This window comes from Tenebrio molitor, chromosome 7 (genome assembly GCF_963966145.1).
Source record: "Tenebrio molitor chromosome 7, icTenMoli1.1, whole genome shotgun sequence".
Classification (NCBI taxonomy): domain Eukaryota; kingdom Metazoa; phylum Arthropoda; class Insecta; order Coleoptera; family Tenebrionidae; genus Tenebrio; species Tenebrio molitor.
The window spans coordinates 1,531,433-1,553,170 of record NC_091052.1 but is presented as its reverse complement, the minus strand read 5'-3'; the positions used below and the strand labels follow the sequence as shown (position 1 = coordinate 1,553,170).

The window sequence follows — 21,738 nt, the reverse complement described above, 5'->3', positions numbered from 1 at the left end:
AAACATTATTTAGCGAGAGATTTCATTTCATTGACCGCAATGATTTCAATGGAAACAGTATATTGCGGCAAAAACTGCTGGTGAATCATTTGTTGACTGAATAATGTAAACTGTACTCAAGCACAGAGACCAATAAATTAAAAAAAAATGTCCCATTATTTATTCTGTGCAAATCTTGTGGTTTTGTGAAGCACAGGAAGGATCAAAGTATTAAAAAATAGTTTTGAAAGAATTTCAGCATTTTATGACTTCATTTTCTTAGTTTTTAAACTGTTTTCTGTTATGCACATAACCAAGAAATTCCACACTTGTTGAAAATGGTTTTTAATTATTTATGTTTATATATATTTTTTTTATATAAATTGCTATAAACTGCTGTTTGATATTTCTTAAATTGTTGTCATTTATTTTTTACTTGATACTTACTTTCTGCTAAATTGATACATACTAAGCAACAACATATCTGTCACTAGACACTAGGCACCAGCGATGCTTTTGGCTTACATTATTTCACTTGCAACATGTATTACTGTGTAAAACGTAATGGGGATTATTATATTTGTAAATAAATTATCTTCTCATGTTTTCATGAGATAATATTCACTTAATTAATAATATTATTTCAAAACAAGTGTTATAACATGGCTTTATTGTACATACAGCACCTCCTTTCACTTACCCTGCACTTATTTCATTACAAATGCGCACTAAATGTTTTATCAAAGTGAGTAACGTTGTAAATATTACGAAAATAAATCTCAGGATTTTTGAAGCCATTGACAAAGATTTCGACAACAATGTTATCTTGACATTGAAGACTAATATGTATATATGTAAAGTAACTAAATTTAACTATTACAAAAAATAATTATTACGTAGTTATCATTAATCACCAATTCTTTTACAAATTCAGTAAAAATTTTCACGAGCGCCTCTGTCGGCAACGTTCCCGACTTGTCGCCACATCTGACGTCACATGGCGCCACATTCGAAAGTACGTACCATCGAGAACAAGTTTTTCACCTTCCAAATCAACACCGGTTGGAACCGGCGTCAAAGTTTGTCTTGGTGCGAGTTGGCTGTCAAAGGCGCAATGTCCACGTCAAATTCCTCGATCGGAAAAAGGGAAAGTGAGCGTGTTGACACTGTTGACACTTGAGTCGTACAAGCAGGAAGAGTTGTTTTAAGGCTTGCTGTCATTGCGTCTGAGGCCGCGGATGATTGATAATGTGAGCAAGCTATTAACCCGTCCAGACCTAGTAGTGGCGGGGGCGCCACATTATCGCCGCCTGTTCGTGATTGACAACTATAGACATGTATCCACATGAAAACAGATTTTTCATCTAGTGGCGCCTATGCAAATTTTCCTCTTCGATACATAAATAAGTGGATGAACTGAGGAGAAGCCGCGGCTGTCATGACGTGGTAAACATGTGTTGTGTCTGCGGTTCTGTTGCTTCCAATTCGACTTGCTCAAAAACGTATTAGATAAAAAAAATATCGTCACGTCGCGGGTTTACTTAGGTAGGTATATGAGTAATGCGGATACATTATAATCCTTCACGTAGATAACATTTTTGCTTCCTTCCTTACATTAAACGCCAAAGTTTCAGTGAGTTTAGTAACAAGGTTTGAAACCATAGTTTAAATATGAAGTAAGTTAAATCTTGGCTTTCGCTTTATCAAAAGTAAAATAAATTTGATAAATAATATTTTCAAATTTCATCCCCAAGGGTTTTATTATTTTTAAAATTTTCAGCACCACTAAGAAAACAGGAGTTTTTCCTAAGTTATTTAAAATATTATTTTGTTTCAGATTTGTTTATTTCGGTTTTACAAATTTTACTATTTTATTGTATTGGTTTATTAATTTTTTTATATGTTGTAAGTTGTCATAAACGAACAAATCATTTTACTCCATGTACTATAAAAGAATGTAATAAAATCGTTTTTTGTTTCGACAACTAAGCTGTCATCATCAGAGCCTGAATAAATGGGATAAAAGAAATATGTATTTGCTTTTAAATCATATGCAGTAGAATAAAAAAACCTTTAATTTTTTTTCGTTTGTTTTAATTATCGGGGGAATTCCAATTCCACTCACTTCTTTTCGTCCTTGATAGCAGAAAATAATTTTAAAAAACCTTAAATTGTTCTACTGGGCCAACTATGATTACTACTGTAAAATCAAAGTATTCCTAGTGGGCCATTCATTACTTATTTTAACACACACAAAATGTTGGCAGCTGTTACGTAGTGAAACAGTTGAACCTTTTGTTGACAGACTTGATAAAAATGTACATTCAGTCAGTAAATTACGAAATAATTATTACATCATAGAGTTTCAAAAATAGACTTCTATTTTCAGTAGTTTTTGAAGATATGACAAATAATGAGCTCACGTAAGCAACCCTCATTTGTGGTTGTGATAAATATTTTACATAGTTTTTACTTCATTATGTACACCGGTAACTAAAATATTTACCTTGTTTGTCATGATGACACGAACCAATAAAAAAAGTTTAGGTAAACGCGACAAGTACACTACATCAAATCGAGAAATTTGCGTAATTCCAAGTTTTGAAACGTGGTTTAACTTTAAACTCTTAGTACGAACGCAGCTTTAGTAATCTTTTGATTTAATATGTTTTAATGTAACACGTTGCATACTTAGGTTACATAGTAACAATTACATTGTGTGTGGCACCTGCTCTTTGCGAGTTTTTTATATTTGATATGGTTAAAATTATAAAGCAAAAATGCATGAACTGTAGAGTTTCCTTTTCCCTTCTTTATTCTGTAGAGCTTCCAAATTGGTCAATTTAATTCTCACAAAAAAAAAACCAATGGTAATAGTATATTATTCAACGAGCGGATAGTGATGGCTATACTCGTGAGTGTCAGGAGTCGAACGCGAGTGGCGTGATTCATCCGACCGAGTAATAATAACATTATCCGCGAGTATAATACTATACTTTTCTTTTTTTTTTTAGATCTTGTACTGTATTTTGGTGAACGTATTGAGCTTTCAAAATCTATTTAGTAAATATGCCACGTAAGTATTATATAGCACATGCCTGAGCAGATAAAGAAGTTTATGAAAATATTGTTGGAAAATCCAAAGTAGTAAAAATGATCAATGTTTGGGAATTGTCAGCACTAGTTGATTAAAGAGAACTTTGCCATAACGGATGAACCTGTTCCCCTCTAAGTAATCTCCACATCACACTTTAGCGCCTCGTGTTTCGCCAAGACTCACTAATTTATTTACTGGCGCTGAGGTTAATGTTATGCAGTGTCAAAGAGCAGTTCGAGTTTTAATTGAAATGCCTCTTGATTCGATGATTTTTTGCAGGATCAGACTAGACGGCCACTATAGGTTGGAATCACTTGTAACAAGTGTGCAATTACATGGCCACTCGTCTTTGGTCGGTCTAATAATAATGAAATCCGGCGCTAAATGTCGGGACGCCAGTCACACACTTTTTTTATTGTCTGATGTGTAACAAATATTGTTGGCGTCTTCATATATGGCATTAAATACCACATTGTCCCACTTCGTACTCAAAGTATGAATAAACTAGTAGAGTTTCAGCGGTCGCTTAGTGATGGTGGTGGCACGTGCCTGAAAGCGCTCTGAAAGGGTATGGAAGTAACGATCAAACAGAAAAATCTCGGGTAATAATTTTTTGTTTACAAAACAAACGTCCAAGTGCCAATTGCAACATTTACCAAATAGCAATAATTTAGGAAAAGTAATTGACCGAAACAATAATATTTTATTTTTTTTTTTACTTGTTAATTTATCGTGTTCTCTTGACGTCTTTTCTCCGATTTGTTTTGCATTGTTGACATTCTTTATTTTTATGCGCTATTAAATAATAATTGTATTGTGTTTGTACCTGACTATTACATCACAATTACTGCGTTTGCGTCGTGAATGGGCAATGTTTGTTGTCATGTTTGTTTCAAACTTTTTGTTTTGACTCTTCTACTCAAACGCTAGCTTTTACCATACTAATCACGCTTTTTTTTACAGGAAACATCAAAAACCGCATCAATTGAAAGCACTAGTTCTTTTTTTCATAATGGTAAGTCGAAATATCAAATATTAAAATAATCCCAGCACAAGAAACGTAAAAAGAAGTACTAGTGATAAAAACTTACAATTTTACTGTCTCAAAATTATTTCAATATTTTCGCCCACGACACTATTTAGGTTATTTGCAAATCTTGAATGAACACGATTGACTCACTTTATGATTCACGTAAATAAATGTGAATCGTGTACTATTTTAGACCTAACCACATCTCTGTTTTTAGTAAAGAATTTGTAAAGAATTCACTCACTTTTGTGCTTCACACTCGACTCCATTGCCTCGGTCAACTTATCTTCCTGAAAAAAATATTACAGTTCGTAAAACATTATTTTACAAATAACTTTATGATTAATTTTAGCAGTGAATTTTTTATTATTGTTTTATGTGCACGTGCACGTGCATCATATAAATTATACTGTATTTGTGAAAACAAGAAAAAAATTAAACGTCGTAAGAACATGTTTCGTAAAAAGTTCTATTCAGACGCCACTACTTGAAAACAATTGATAATAAAATGGAATTTATGCCCTGAAATCAAGTCTGGTACTTGTGGGTTGACGTACCAAGACGCACTAACTATTTTAGGTTAAGTTTGATATTTTTATAGGAGAGGAGTAAAAAAATTACAAAACCTGCAAGCAAAGAGCAGACAAAAAAGTATTTGCTACCTGACTTGAAATTTTTTGTTGATATTTTTCACTTCAGTTGTGATTTGTGATTAAAAATTGCTATCTTTAGAAATTATGTGAGGGTGTAAAGGGCCAAATATTTTTTGATTTTTCGAAATTTCGGTACCGCCTTAATTCTGGTAGAGGTGTTGGATTCTCTCATGGGCTGTGACCTTGGAAATATCTGCGCGAAGGCGGAGCGATAAACCAGTGACAAATTTGTAAATGAAAACTGAAAACGTCGACTATTTTAGCGACGGGGTGGAACACTGTCTACTCTTAGAGACGTCTACGACTCGTAGCCCATGAGAAAATCCACGACCTCTAAAGTACGCCAATAGCGGTAACATTTTGTCTTTCATTGCAGATTTTATGTCAGCCAGTGTATGCATCCGACAAATGTAACAAGGTAGTGGCGAAGATGCGGATCCATTCGCCGTTTACAAAAGGATATCTTCGAATAGAGGGAAATAAAGTGGTGGCGAGTAGATGTGGAAGCGACTGTTCGAGGGGTACGTTCGCTTCGTGGAGTGACACGGCAGTTTTTTAAAAGTTTGATTTTGTAGATTTGTATAAAGTGACGATAGAGAAGCACTACATGTTGTTATACCACATCAAAAGCTCCAAATTCATTTGCTGGAATAAAAAATTCAATAGATTGGTGGGAAAGGTAAGTCGCCAGTGTGACTTTTGAAACGCAGCACGATCGAGTTTTCGCTAATTTCAGAAGAACCCAACCAATTTGACGCACTGTAAGTTCGAAGATAAGGTGTCGATTTTGTATCCCAGGTATAATATAAGGTACACCACGAAGGACGACATGCAAAAAGAGAGGGAGGTGCGATTTAACAGATCAGGTGCCTTTGCTAGACCCAGTTTGATAAAAAAATGTTTGAAAAAACACAAATACAAGAATTTCGAATCCGCGGATGTGGTGAAGCTGTACGAGTCGGAGGACATGGACGTCTACAGACATCTAAGCAACCACTGTGCAAGTTCGGACTTTATGCCGATAAATCATGAGCCTTGCTCCTCTGGCTTGCCGGATTTCTGTAGCAGAATGAAGGAGTTGAGGGAAGACGGTCGCATTATCACGTCAGAGATAATGGATTTGTGTAGAAATGAGTGGGTTAAACGCGGTTGATCGAGTCGGAAACAGTGAAGTGTCATCAGTATTTTATAGTATCTATGAACTATGTGACATTGTACAAAGCTTCCGTCTAAATTGCGAATTTTTTCAATTCCACTTCCGGGTGAGAGGTCACCAACGGACGTTCGCTTTGTATAATATAAGTGTATTGTATGCTATGTACAAATTTATTGTACACCCATATTCATAAATACTATATAAAAACCCGGTATTATAAGTAACAACTTGTACATTGTAATTTATTTTTTATTTTTTGCTTCGTGTGTTAATTTAATGTGTTTTTTGTATAGTTTGTATGTAAATTATTAATCGAGTCTTTGACTATGAATGTGAGTGTACAGTCTTAATTTAACCCCTATGGGGTCTTATTTAACTCATCCTACATAACTTTTGTACATTAATTATTTATTTCTTTTTTGTGAATCATCGTGGTGGCACCAGTTCCAGTATTTTACTAATATTTTTTTATCTCATTTAACCGGTGCCTGAATTGCGCTATCCATGTTTTAATGGTCCGTTGGGCAATCTAATCGCGAAAATACCAAATAATGAATGAGGCTTTGATAATATGATATATAATATAGAAAATTTTTATATATTGTGTGTTATTCGTTGTTATTTGCAATTATGTGAGCCTCATATTGTTATAAGATCTGTGCCATGTAGAGGCAGTGTCCTTAATATTACATTCCAAATCATTATACATAATTATTACGCATTTACAACAAATACATAATTTAAATTACGTTTACACTTTTATTCCACAATCCGATCCTTTTCATAACCGATGAACTCGACCGTTTCAAGGTAAGTTTTTTTAAAGAAAAAAACTCTCAAGTTAAATTGCATCTATCTGTGATGATAAACATTAAAAAAAGACAATAAGACACATTATTTCACTGATAATGCACACTTACGGTCTTTACTTTATCTTTCTAATTTCTTGGAAAAACCACAGATAACTTAATGGAAGGAGTTCATTAAATAAAAATAAATATAAATAGTGGCAACGCTCTAAATTAATTTACAAATTTATCTTGTTATCGATGATATATCGAAACGTCAGTGCAAGCAACTAGAATTTATGGCATAGTAACAACATAGACAATACATTAATTAAGATGGAGTAGAAAATTGAAACGAAATGTCTAATTTCTCAAATTTATCTGCCATGATCTAATGATTATCTTTCCAAGATGTTTATTGTTGTTTATCTGCCTTAGATGTTTGCTCTTGAATCGGTTTCACTGTCGAAGTACAACACGTGGCTTTAGGTGAATTTAAAAACCAAGTGAATAATATTTTGGTGGTTCTCCTGAATCTTCAATTGATGATGTTCTGTTTAGAATTTTAAAATTTCAATTCAAGATTTAATACAGTGGTGTACAATGTTGCAAAGACTCTTTGGAAGCTTAACCAAAAAAAAATCTTTAGTTAGATGATTTTTTTTAATATTGCTACATATTTCTACAAGATTATCACAGATCTAAAGGACAATGATTTTTGCGAGACCGATGGCAATCTTTCAAACAATAGATTTTGGCAATAAACATTACTTTGAATTACGAAATGAATTTTATTCGCTCCCTTTCCATTTCAGTTGCGCCTGTTGCCAAAGAATAATCGTTGAAAGCTTGCCGAGAATCAAATTAATAAAATTACGTTTCGAATTATTTGCTTCGCCGACCATGAAACCCTCTTTTGTGGCGTGTGCTCTTCCGAAACCGACTGTTTAATACCCGTGGTCAGTTTAGGTGGCTTTTGCCTTTATGACGCACCATTTGAAGACATTTTCGAAAAGGATGTCGTTTCGGTGTTTATCCAAACAATTCGAATTGCTTCCATTAGTCGGTGGGGCACGTGTGGACCGATAAATTATTATGGTATTCAAATCCCCGGCAGATGCATGATCTACAGATTAACCAGCAAGGGAGCAGGGCAATTCTTTTGTATTGTTTGTTCTTAATTCTGAACGAACGGGTGGCGCTCTGCTTTTCAACTGAGCCGTGAAGAATCGGAGCAACCCTCAATATGAAGGCAGAAATCACCTTTAGGATTTGCGTGAAAGAGACCAATTGCCCACCTTTCAGCTTGTAAAAGGTCACAATAGCATTATGCGATGAATAGCTTTTACTGTAACCCTCACACTGTGCTGATTGAAAGCTATACGCTGGGATTTTTTCCTGCTGCTCAAAAAATTGTTTTTATTATTTTGTACAAGTAATTAAACGTAATTAACATGTTCCCACTTCATCTCAAGAGACTATTCAGAAAACTGTTGGGTTTATTTTTGTTGACATTTTAATTAACACGAGTTTGTTAAAACTAGCTCTCATGTTGAAATAAAGACAGTGGCGTGCGTCAGAAATAAGGTCTCGGACCACTCAAATACTGTTGCGCAAAATAAAGCTGCTTTTCATAAGTAAAAAAAATGAGAGGAAATAATAACAATTTTTAAAATTGGAACTTTATTACATTTTTGAAACAAACATTTTGTGAAAGCTTTTTTGATTCTGGAGCTCAGGCTCCATGAAAAATGTGTTCATTCAACCATTAAAGGATTAAATAAATCATATTTTAAGGAATGTACGTAAGAGCGAGATTTTTATCAAAATAACAACAGAAATAATCCATGTTTGTTTGTGAGGCGCACCTCAGGGGATACAGAATCCGAAGTACAAATTAATTACAAAGCCGCCGTCGGTGCTTTCTCAAATATCAAGCTCTCATAAATGATGAAGCGTTTTAAAATTTGAACTTTGGTGAGGTGAACAAAATCACCGAAAGGACTCCCTTGTGATGTTCCATAAAACTTTTATTGAGCAGCTTCTTCGGGGGTACGTGTTTGTAATAAAGCCGTTATAAGATTTTATTGGCTTAAGTTAAGCAATGACTTTACTCGTGTTATATATCAATTTAATTTGGGGACCCCTTAAATCTCGTTTTTTATTGTTTCACTGGGGCTATAAAAATATTAAATAATCGACAATCAACGTGAAAGTTCCTTATAAAAGGTCATTTTTCAAAATTTGATGCTACATGGTTTTTGGACCAGCATATATTCCATATTTTATGATGTTTTTACAAGTGCGATACGTTATGTAATGGGCTTTCGAGTTGAGTTGGACAGTTTAAACAAAAAGAAACTGTGGGGGGTCACTTCCCGCAATCAGGTTTAGGCGGCGTCTAAATCATTTTTAGATATTTGGAGGTAAATTATGTTACCTAATAACATTCATCTGTGCCATCGGAAAAGGGACCGTCTTGCTATGAAATACCTAAGATCAAATAACTACAAAAAGCAGGTGAATTTTACGACAACGATTTTTAGGCAAATCTCTTCAACGGAACGTTTATTATTGTTACAGCTCCGATTATCAAGATTTTTTCAAGTACCTACAATAGTTGCTTGCTTTTTGAACCTAATCCAAAAGGTATCTGGATCTTGAAGCTGATTTATAATCATTGCAGTTATTTAATAGATGAAGTATTTTTGACAGATTTATCTAATCAATATCACAAGTTTGAGTGTTTTTCATATAGTAGTAGTGCAATTTTAAAAGAACTAGAAGAAATTTAAAGAGTGGACTTTTTTTTTCAAGCTGCAACATTAAAATTAATTGCAGCTGTTGGCATAATTGAATCTTCAGGGTTTAAATTTTCATTAGAAGTGAATCTAGATTGTTTACAATAAAATATAAAGGATAGCACAGTCGAGAAGCTGGTAGTTAATGATTTAGAAGATATAAGTTAGTGATAGTGAATAGAGACATATAAACATAAATCATAGCAGCTTAAAGCTGCACACAATGAGATGACGTGGTCATCGGTAGTTGTTGACAATGAAACATTTATTATTATGAGTTGGCGTACTTTTTGTAAGATTGTGTCCTTTGCTGACCTTACATTCATTAATTATTGTGTAAAACAAATAGAAAAATGCAGACAATAACTCGTTAGCCGAGTGTTTGGGTGTTGAATGTAAAAACCTATTTGCAAACTATGAATTTTTTAATTGTTTGTTTACACTAACGACATGCTAAAATTTTCAAAATTTGCCACGAGACAACTACTAATACTATGAGTGTTACGTAAGTGATCTCAAGAAGTTTGTTATTTCATTAAGCATACGTAACACTTGGCGTCTAATGTTTACTCGACCTGTCCATTACAAAAGACGATTTAAGAATTGGTGCTGTGGGTCAATAAAAAAATTATAAAACACGATTTATAACTTGTTAGTTCAAATAAATAACTGGTTTTAATTATTGTTTGAAACGACGAAAACATCGCAAATATTTTTTGTTCTATTGCGAATTGCCTACGCAATTTGAAGAATACGAAAAGGAAGAATAGAATGACGAAAAATCGCGTGCAAAGATTGCACCAGAGAATTTTGGGTCAAATTAATTAAACGATTTTAAAGTGGTTTAAGAAATATTTGGTAAATCTAAAAAAAAAATACGTTATTTGATTGTTCTGAATAAATACCAGATTTGACATATTTGTTATGTAAAATAATTGCACAGTAAATTGACATTTTTGTTCAATAATAAGTGTACTTTTATTAAATACTAGAGCTTTTCAGTCAGTGTATCACTCAAATTTCCTTAGATGAAAAGTTCGAAGATTAACAGCTTCATCACTTCAAGATCTATAGTTGGCGCGGCGAACTAGTGGAGTAGTCACGTGGTGTTCACGTTTGAATTTTCTGCGGGAAATTTAAATCTTACTATCTCTGCTATTTTTGTTTTTCTTCTTCATCACTCTCAGATGATCCTCAATTCACAAATAAAATTTTAGTTCCTCCTAGAAAGCAACTTGATGATCCAATGTTACTTTCACTCAGTACCACTAATACAATAAGTGGTCCTTACACATACTCTTGGAGTATAGTTTTATAATACCTACTTCTTCATTGTTATGTAAATTGCATACCATTTTTTTTGCAAAATATATTATGTAATATATTTAAAAAAATGTACATTTTGTAGTAGTCATTTTTAGACGTAGGAATTTCCCTGGTATGTACTCGTATAACGTGAGTACATAATTAAAACGTAATCTATTTTTAAGGACGATGCCAAGACAATAACTGATGTCATTATTTACATTTTTCCGTATTGTTGCCAAGACTTTGTGGTTTGTAATTTAGATTAATAACAGATAAAAGATCTGCCACAGAAATGTTAAATTTTTGTCGGCTGATTTAAACGACCCGTTGAATAACCAGGGTAACCACTTTGGGTGCAGTGTTTATTAAATATGTTGGAGTCACAATCTTAACGGCCTATAAAAATTTAAGTGTATCTCATTTACAATGTCACGCAAGAGGTGTAAATAAAAATTTCCTGACGGAGATGCGGAATGTGAACACGCATCTTATGATTTACGTGCTGTTTGTTAAGGATTACAATAGTATTTACGGTTGTTTTGTAGTAAGTGTAGGATTTTATATTGAATTAAGCTTAAGCAACCGCTAGAAAAATTTCATTGTTTAAGAACGACCGCCATAAAGTCTAATGGCGTCTTCCACATGTGAAAGTATGCACACTTTTTGCTGAAATTTTACTCAAGATTCAGTCTCATCAATTCTTATTTGATCGTTTTTAATCACAAAATTATCATTTATTAACGTTTTGATAACAGGTTGGTTTTTGACAGCTGTCACATACAAATTCAAAATCTTAGGTTAGGGTCACGCAATTAATTTCAGAAACTAATTTTATAAGTGTTAAATGTTGCATTCTGCTACACTTGGTTGGTTTTGACAAGAACTAACTCACTTATCAAATTCAGTTCATCTTTACTGCCACTTTGCGCACTTTTATCACTGCTTATGTGCCGTTTCGAGAAAATAATTTCAATGCGACGCCTTTAATTGCTCAGCTACCTGCTATAAATTACAAAGTAATAAAGTTAAAATTTACTGTAAATTTACTCAGTTTGTGCTGTGAAGCCGAAGTACACGAGAGCTTTCAGTCGTTTACAGCTCTATAAAAATACTTAATAATGGTAGTTTTTGACAAGAAAAATATGTCGATAAATCTTGATGATGGTCATCAGTCTTATTTCGTCTTGTCAAATTATAACTCCGAGTATGAGGTACCTCATTAAAAACATAAACGTTTCCTAAAGAGGGTAATTGTCGAAGCCACCCTATAAAAAGTCATAAATCGTTAAGTCCTGTCTGCTGAGGGTAAAAGTTAATTGGTCTGACATCAAGCGGTTTCTTTCCTGTGGTTCCAATTACGCAACGAAATTGACGTCTTTGTTTAGCCTGTTAGGATCCACACGGGAAGAGAGAAAGTTCCCTACTAAGGAATTTTTTCAGACGATTATTGCCATTTTATCCATAATTGAAGCGTTTAGATATCATTGCTGGTTTTAGAGAACTAAAAGCGTGTATGATGGATGGGGGAATGAAACAACAAAAGGTCGGTGCCGACTGTGGGGGGTCGTGCCCCAGGCGATGATATTCGATAGAGATGTAACGTATAGTAGTGGTTCGTCAACACAAATTTTTAATTGGACTCGAAATTCCAGATGGACATCAATTGAGAAATATATTCTCTTAATAAATTAATTTTATTTGACACATATTACATCAAATATTCGTGCCGTGACATGAGTAAAAAATTAGTTTTTTTATTTAACCTGATTTCACAAAACGGTCTAGTCATTTTCGTTGTTCGCGATACCATCTCTAGACACTTAATCAGTACTCTTGACGTCGAATATACCCTAAATTAAACAATTTGCGCACAAGTGGAGATCAATCTTGGAATACCAGAAAATTTAATTAACTAAAGTCCTAATCTTGATCGGTCCTTGAAAATTTCGCAATAATTTATGTTTTTATGATAATGTTATTCAAGCAAAATAAACATGCTCTTATCTCCTAATCAGTTTTTTCTAACATAAAATGATAGCGGATTTTATTTATTTATTTTGTTCCATACACCACCGTTTTTATACCGTTCGATTTTAAATCTCTTGTTCCTTGTACGGGGTATCTATAAATGATTGTCAAGTCCAACTTTCTATAGTAGAATAAATTCAACAAATGTCACATTTTCAGGTTAGGTTGTTAGGTAAATCCCACCCTCACAAATTTTGTTGATCTTTAAAACCGCAATTTGTATTAAAAAATGTAGATTTTTGGTGTGATAAAACGCATATAAGGAACGAAAACTGGATTGAAAAGCGCGAATAAAACACCATTAACGTCAGAAGACTCAGAATTGACAGTTAATAATAAATTAAAATTGGGCATCTGTTTCAAAAAGGCGGCACAATAATATTTTTGTCCAAAGCTGGCTTGACCCGACAATCATTTATAGACACCCTGCATTTATTGGTTCATTCTCTGGTGAGTAGTTTTTACTTTTATTGTGTTCGATTAAATAATGTTTTTTCTTTGTAGGTACTGGAATATTGTGAAATATTTTATGACGCTTATAGACTTCTTAGTAAAATACTGATTCGGATTCTATTAATTATGGATGTGAATTTATTAGAAGCGTGACGACATAAAGTGACAATACCGCCAATAATTATTTTGCTAATTAGAAACAGTAATAGTTAGCCGGTGTGTAAAAATAATATTGTGTGAAGTGAACGAGCACCGCGTCATGAATATTAAGTTGAATATAAAAAAAACTCACGATAATTAACCGTGAAGTAGTATCTACCAGTACCTATTCACAATGTTGGCAAATAATAATAATTAAAAGAAGAAAAAATCTAAAGCTTACATCGTGAATATACCATACACAGTTAAGTATATGTTACAACTTGTTTGTATAAGGACACTAGTGGCGCCATCATTTATTAAATACCAGTCGAGCTTTGAAAAGCTCCAAGCGACAGACGTCGTGTCCATAGAGAAAACATAAAATTAAATAATAATAAATTAGATCTTATGAAAAATTTCGCATCTGTTTTTCCCTTCACTCATAATGTCTTGACAACACACCTTGTTGAGCACATAAGTTTACTCTTATACTATGTATGTAGATTCCACTTTGTTGTGACACGTTATCAGTAGATTTTTTTTCTAGTATTCTGAGACACAAATGCGGAAGCAGTAACATGTCTGAGAATTTTTAAAAACTTCCGGATTGAAGTGACAGCGTAGGACGCAATTGCAGCGCCCCCAATTCTCTCTGACGTGAAACTTGCAAAATAAGAGTGAAGATAATTTTTCTTCTTCTGACACTTCTTGCATGCCACGACGCACGCTTCTATGATTGCCTACGCCGTTTCATTTCGCATAATAATTAGCTGGCATCTAATTAAACTAATTTATTCTATTCATGGATTAAAATTTAATTATGTCAGGATTATAATTAATCACATCGACAGTTAATAAATCATTATATTCACTATAAATTATTTTATTTAGATCGAGATGTCGATACGTTGCGGAGCCTTGAATAAATACTGCATCGACGATTGACCAATGGCTCTGTCGGAATTCGTTCTTTTCATGTGGTTAATTTGTGTTATTATTCGTGGTGGTTTAATTGTGGTGGTTTGGGCGCATAATCGTGAAAGATATTAGCTGAACGAAAGTTTAATGTTTTCACCTATGTTTTACGAGATATAAATATCCCTTTCAGCTATAAACATAGGAAGATAGTTGTCGGGTTGTAAAGTAAGTTCCCACGTCTGTGGCGGCGCCACTTGAGTTTGTGTCAACATGCCCTCCTCGCAACTTGCCGTGTAGGGGCATCATCTTATAGTCGCCTAACACCACGACGTTCGTACGATACTAACATTCCGATCTCATTCCGTGATAACTTCGCTATTCAATTAAAAACAACTTTATTTTTTTGCCTTGACAGAAGAGACTTATGAAAAAGTCCAGGAGTTGACCATTGTTGCTCAAGGCTGGCCAAGACACTTGTTTTTCTTTCGCAAGTTTCTTCGCTCAGCAAATAAAGTTACTTGTCGGGAAAAATTATGAAAGGGGAGTGCTTCGTGAACTTTTCACAACTATACACCACAAAAAGTGTATCACGATGACGATCTCTGGATCCTTCTTTGCTTCTGTGTTGCTCCCATTGCGGCTGAGAAAAAAGAGTTTTACCAAAAATTAACCAAAATAATCGTACGAAAAGTTCGTAAATTATTAACTTCTTATTCTTAAATAAAACAAGTATATTTATTTTGAAAATTAGGATGTAAAAATGAATGAAATTATTTCTCTATTAAACAGGAAGAAATACATATATTGCCATTATTTTAAGTCAGATTAAACTATACTGCGGTATAGTTGGATTCTCTCATGGGCTCTGACCTTGTAAGTATCTGCGCGAAGGCGGAGCGATAAACCAGTGAAAAATCTGTAAATGAGAACTGAAAACGTTGACTACTTTGCAAATAGACGAAAGAAAGGACAGTAATGTAACGAATGACGATATTTTCCGGGACCGATATTCGTCGTTTGCGCAGATATGACTCATAGCCCATGAGAAAATACAACTCTACTATATTTTTCCTTATTTTCCATTTTTTATCAATTTTTTAAAACTTGCCAAAATTGATAGGAAATTTGAGACTATTGGATATCTTCAACTCACTTAAGTATGTACATATGTGTAAGAGTACTTGTTTTATTTTTATTCTACATGAGTTAGCCATAAAATTGATAAAATTAAATCAGATAATTTTTTTCAATTGCAAGATAAATAGTGAACGTAGAGTCACTTTCTCAAAAAATCAACGATTTCCAAGAATTTTTACATAACAAGTATGTATAAGAAATACAAAACAAATTATGGTTCTTTATTTTTTGATAAAGACTTTTGCTATCGGTCGTTGTAATTGTCTTCGGCCTTGCTCTTAATATAAATAAAAAGAATCTTAAATAGTGCAACCTAACCCACAATAACATATTAATTCATTGTGATGTCATATGCTGGTTGCAACAGTTCCTATTCTATAGTGTAATTCGTTCAAGATCTGTCAACATTTGTTCTTAGCTGTACAGAATAAACTTTTGTGCGATTAAGTTCGGAAGGACGTGGCTTAAAAAATTGTGAGGAATATTTTATGACGCATTTTTGTGATATATTTAATAAATCAAATAAGTAATTAAGTCTACTAAGCAAGGCTATAAAAATGATTCAGTGGACTACTCGTAGTATTACCTTATTTTATTATTTGGAAATTTTTCTAGGAAGCTTAAATTTGGCTTGATTCCATGCGTCGTGAAAGACCACTTTAAAATGCAATTTTCCGGTTAGCTTGTAACAGTTCACTAGCTAATTCTCTGATATTGAATTTCTAAAGTGGGATTTCCCCGACTCAATATTTCGCGACCATTATCCATTTAGCTTTCAACACCGAACAACTCAGCTCCAATTTCAGCTACTCTCCGAGCTGTAAAAGGACATTTCTGGGTTGTCTATCAGATAATTCTTGTGAACCACCGTAGGCTTTAACGCCACTGTTCCGGGCAATTACTCAGGTGGGTTTTGCCGTAGGAAGTGTTAAATTACACACATAAAATGCCGAAGGATCTATTTGTTTGTGATATTGCATCAATCAACTTTCTAAACGCCGCCGAAACATCAAAACCGCTAAATGTAAATGTCCAATTTGCGCCATCAATATTCATATTAAGTTATCTGGTTTTATCAGTATACGAGCCTGTTGATGTGCCTAAATCATGACGCGTCAGCATGCTTAATTAATTTCATTAAATTCCACCTTTGGAAAAATTGAATAAAATTTGAATCTATCAATTCAAGATGAAATCACGGCGATGGCGGAAAATGGTAGACACGGCCATTAGGAGCAGTTCGTTAAAACAAATAGACACTCCAACAGACTTAAGTGGTCTGTGTCAACATGTACGGTCTGCTAGTCTTCTTTAATTTCATTTTTTTTTTGTTATGCCGCTTTGACAGTAAAAATCATCTTGAGTGGGCACATTCAGCATCTCACTTAAACTATTGACGTTTTTATTTATGTGTATTTTCCACATTATCTGTTTTCATCGCTCATTCAATTTTATCAGACGAGATCTTTTAAACGATAATATTGTCGTTTATTTTTATTTCAGTCAAAGATCACAATGTAGTCTGGCTAGAGTTTCACCTCTCATGACATATTTTTTTATTACAAAGGAAACTGCTTGTTTACTGCATTAATCTATTATTAAGTCAAGTACCTCAAGATATTTCCAGATGGTAAATAAAATTATTAATATATTATTGTAATTATGTAGTATGTATTTATTATTTGAGGACGAAAAAAAAAACAGTTACTGTACAATCTACCAAAATCTTTTCTTGATTCTGCTATATGTATGTATTACACTTACCAACCTTGTACTGTAATATAATATTATTTTCTTATATGTATTCCATTTTGCCATTTTGAATTTCCCAAATGTTTACTTACAATTTAAGTGAGTGCAATGACTACAAATGTTTGTTTTGCAAAAAACAATGTTATCTAAAAAGATAAAAAGAAGAAATAAATAGGAGAAATTAATTTAATACATACGTACTTACAAAAAAAAAATCTACAGTGGTTAAAATTAGTTTCCGAGTAGACTTTTTGCTGTTTACATCTAATTAAAAAAACAACTTTATCTTCTCCGCAGCCACCTTTATTTTTAGTTGCAGCTGTTAAAGTCCAATTTCGTTACGTGCGATATATTTCTTATCATTTCGGATTATCAAGCAAAGTACTTTGCTTTGAGGATTAAGTTATCAGTGTCAAATTCAATTTTTTCTAATAGTAGAGTGTTTTGTTAAATTTATAATGTAACAATAAGATTCTTTTGACTCGTCGATTTTCTAACGACACTCATTTGTTGCAACAGCGTGTCATTTGTCTTGAGCAAATATTTGCACACTTCTTCAAATCCTTGGTTTATTTTATGGTTTTGCGCCAAATAAGCTCAATAAACTGATTGGGTGAAACCCGTTTGGGCCGTGCGACAGCAGTCGTAACTTTGGACATACGGTGAGCATAATCCGTTGACAAAGACTTATACGTCTTGGAGATGTAAAACAATCTGGCGTTGAAATCCTATTTTAGTACGTCGTATATCTTACAAGCAAGCTCAAATCGGGATATTAACAGCGACAGATATCCCATCCATGAAGACAAGGAACCACTTGGTCACGCTCCACTAGTTACAAATCGAATTGTTTGAAGTCTTTTCTTCTTTTTTTCTAAAGCAGCCGCAATGTGATCTAGCCTTTCGCCGACGTTCTGGTCGAGATAAATCAACGAGTTAATGCGGAAGGGAACAGATATACTTAACACTCGATAACTACCCTCTGATGCGCTCGTATATAGGAATGTTGCACCATTTATTACTGTTATTTATATCGGGAGGTCGAACCCACACCGCGATAGCCGAGCAGTGGCGTTCATTCTTCTTCTTTTATTGTTAAGTAGCAGGTACAGTAAACTGGAACATTGAGCAAGTTGAAAAAAATGCCAGGAATACATTTTTACCATAGCTATATATTATTTGAGGCACGAGCGACGAAGGAGCGAGTGCTTCATTTGCGCGAATGTGCCGACTACGTCTTCTCGCACTTCGTACAATATTTTTTGAAACGAACATTATGTCTGATTTGTCGTTTACCCTTTGTGAATAGGATGGCGCTTGCCAAAGTGTCAATCAAATTAATAGCGATTTATTTTCACTCTTTCGAAATTTTCAACATCCAAATTGGAGAAATGGCGTTTTGTAAACCAGATTTTATTATTATCAAGTAAAATTATTTTCAGAATGCTCAAAGAGGCGCCTGACTTTTCGATGATTTTGAAGCACTAGTGCGCGAAATCGTCGTTCGCGCACTAGTGCTTCACAAATCAATTAACACCTTACGTAACTTTTTTTTTTTTTGAGAAATTGATTTATTTCAAAAATTTAGCCTGACCTGACCCGACCTTTCCATTTCTGAGCTTATCGGATTTTCTTGCTGTTTAGGCGTTCAAGTTTAGTGTGTGTTGCAGTTTGTGGTGCAGTCATTGTTCGGTTGATTCATTTATAGTTGGCAATTGTGAGATTAGCTCCGATCAAGTGATTATGGTGCCTATAAAATGTGAGGTGCCTAAGATAAAGGTAGAATTCACTGGAAACAGTGTCTGAAAGAAATACCATGATCAGAGACCACCCAGCGCATTTAACAAGCACTCATGACTAATAGCACAAGATTACAGTAATAACCGTGTCATCATAAGAGATCGGTAAGTAGGTCCGCGGTAACCCTTCATCGTAATTGCAGACACCTCCAGTGATCTAATGACAGAGGCACGCAGTATTATCAACGCCTTGTTAAAAACCAATGGCGTAACATCAGAAAGGCACATGATCGGTGATAATGTTGAAAAAAAATAAGGCGGCAGAGAGAGCTCATAATTTTTCAAATCATGTTATTGATTGAGATTGATTTCTAGATTAGGATCGCAGGAGAGCTAAGTATTTTGAATGATAGATAACAATTCTTAAGAATTAAAAATTATGTATTAAAGTAAAATCAATTATGAAACATTATCACATTGTTGGTGATTTGTTGCTAAGTTTTTGTAGGAAAATGTGTCGAACTAAGCTGTCAAATCAGATGTCAAGAGTAAAATGTCAAATTATTAAATCTTAGCGTCAGTTATGACCACGTCTTAGTTGTTGTGATTGTGGTTTCCTTCAGTTTTTCTACATTATACTTACTTTTCATCATACAACAGTCTTTATTAAAAACGTGTCAATAATGAAGTTACATAACCTCTGTTTTTCTGTTTGATACCGCAATATGCGCGGCAAAAATCAAATATATTTGAATTCCACAGGACTCTTGATATACGTTCTTTCAGAGACACTTTGTAAAAAGACTAAAGTAAGGAGTAAATCCCGGTTTTAATTAATTTTTGCAGTAGAATAAATTCATTGTAACTATTTCCATTTCTGGAACGGAGTTAAATTGAATTAGCATTGGTGAAATCGACCCCAAATCATTTTAATTAAATTTGTTGACTTTTTCGTACTATGCTAAGTGTAAGTAAATACATTTTCTAGTTGTCATGAATTCTTTTGACTTCAAAAAAGAGTTCTGATATCCCTCAATCTATTTCAAAAAATTTAATTATATAAAATCTCTTGACGCGATCTCTAAAAATTCGATTGCTGGATGCTGGCTCGTAGTCGTACTCATATCTCAAAATCGAATTCATTATCGCGATCTAGTTTTATAAATAATATTTTTAACGTTTAGATTCTTAATTAAATATTGTGTTAATCAACAACTTGTGAAGTGGTTAAACTGAGATATTACATAAACTTTGTTTCATACGCAATATCTTAAGATATAATATCTACCAAGTACAGTTGGGGACACGGAATTTCGGGCATCATTTTTCTGTCACTTCAAAAAATTGCGGTGTAAATCCCTCTTTATGTGACATTCGAAAGTCAAATTTTGAAATTTAATTTCTGTTCATGTCAATCAAAATCGTCGCAAAAGTCTATTTTACATTTTTTGACAGTATATTGACAGTGATGCCCGAAATTCCGTGTCTCGAACTGTACTTTAGCTTTTTGCAATTTTGTTACTTCTTGACAATTCTTGTTATTAACGGTGTACCTTTTGGGTGACAAGATTTCGGAACAATGGGTCCTCTCATCGTACAGCAAAACCATTCGGAAAAAAGACGTTTGCTTATCGTACCACATAAGCAAGTCATTAAATCACCAAGTAACGTATTCGCGTAGGTACAGTTACAAACAAGCTAACATGTATTCAGTGCACTTTAAAACAAATGGACAATAAATATTATATATGGTGTATTGGATATCAAGTCCTATAATATTACAAAAACCATGTATATACATTTTTCGCCTCGATATCTTGTAAACATAAATACATTTTATTTAACCACAATGTTCCAAGGAACTACCATAAACCATCAGTTGGTTGACGAGGCGCGTAGGCTGCATTATCGCAATATCAATTCCACGCCTAATTACAAAATTAATTATCGGTAAACACAAAGTTTTTATGTTGGTACAATCGACTTCTGAAAAATCGTTGTCGAATGTTGTGGTTCAGTACCAGTCTAGAAAATCCGACGGACGGTCTACATCAAGATATAATAGTCGTGTACCGTCACATATAAGATTTGGGAGGGTTCCTAATTGGTTCTTTTCCCGTGCTGGGTTCCCACGAGCGAAAGTTCACCCACTCGACACGTGCTTTCTTATCTAAGTCATAACTGCAACGTTCTTGTTAAGTCGCCGCTGCATTGAAACAATGCATCCACCATTTCTGTTATTGCCAACATAACGACAGTTACGAAATCGTACCAAATTGCGCTGTTGCAGACGGCCGATTTCAAACGTGACCAGTTGTCCCTGTCGATAACCCTGGTGACTAATTGGTCTCGTTGTAGGCTAATGTTGGTACTGATGGATCGACAGAGCATACCATGCAATGGTTGTACACCAATGATGGATGAGCTGGTCCGTATGTGGATCTAAAACTAGAGTGCATTGGCATTTCCTAAGACGTTTTGTGACTTAAAAACCTATAAAAGGACATGGAATTTCTGTCCATTTAAAATTATTTAATTAAACAGCGATGGATACACTTTTTTCATTAGACCAAAACGACACAGCTTTGGGCTTATTGACCCAAATCTGTGGAATACGAGAGTTGTTGCAAGATCGACTGAAATTTCAGGGTGATTATTCAAACCTTTCTGGGAATCACGATTTGAATGTGTTAATTTGCCTAAATAAGCGGTAAATAGACGTGTCCGCTTCTGCGGTGGTCCAAAAATGCGTCTCATC

The 21,738-nt window shown here is 34.1% G+C and overlaps 1 protein-coding gene and 1 long non-coding RNA gene across 5 annotated transcripts in view; one reads left to right on the top strand and one right to left on the bottom strand.

Moving 5' to 3' along the window:
- Positions 1-6,663, top strand: part of LOC138134472 (uncharacterized) — a 45,216-nt gene extending 38,553 nt beyond the window's left edge. For 3 of the 4 annotated variants that reach the window (XM_069052769.1, XM_069052765.1, XM_069052768.1), the window contains exons 2-5: positions 4,040-4,091; positions 5,136-5,280; positions 5,335-5,438; positions 5,496-6,663. In XM_069052769.1, coding sequence (XP_068908870.1) covers positions 4,040-4,091; positions 5,136-5,280; positions 5,335-5,438; positions 5,496-5,912 — 718 coding nt within the window. In that variant the 3' untranslated portion in view covers positions 5,913-6,663. The remainder of the gene's footprint in view (positions 1-4,039; positions 4,092-5,135; positions 5,281-5,334; positions 5,439-5,495) is intronic. The other variant, XM_069052767.1, reaches the window with a different exon arrangement.
- Positions 1-21,738, bottom strand: part of LOC138134478 (uncharacterized) — a 62,296-nt gene that overhangs the window by 28,850 nt on the left and 11,708 nt on the right. The window contains exon 2 of the long non-coding RNA XR_011160736.1: positions 4,351-4,396. This is a non-coding gene — a long non-coding RNA (uncharacterized lncRNA). The remainder of the gene's footprint in view (positions 1-4,350; positions 4,397-21,738) is intronic.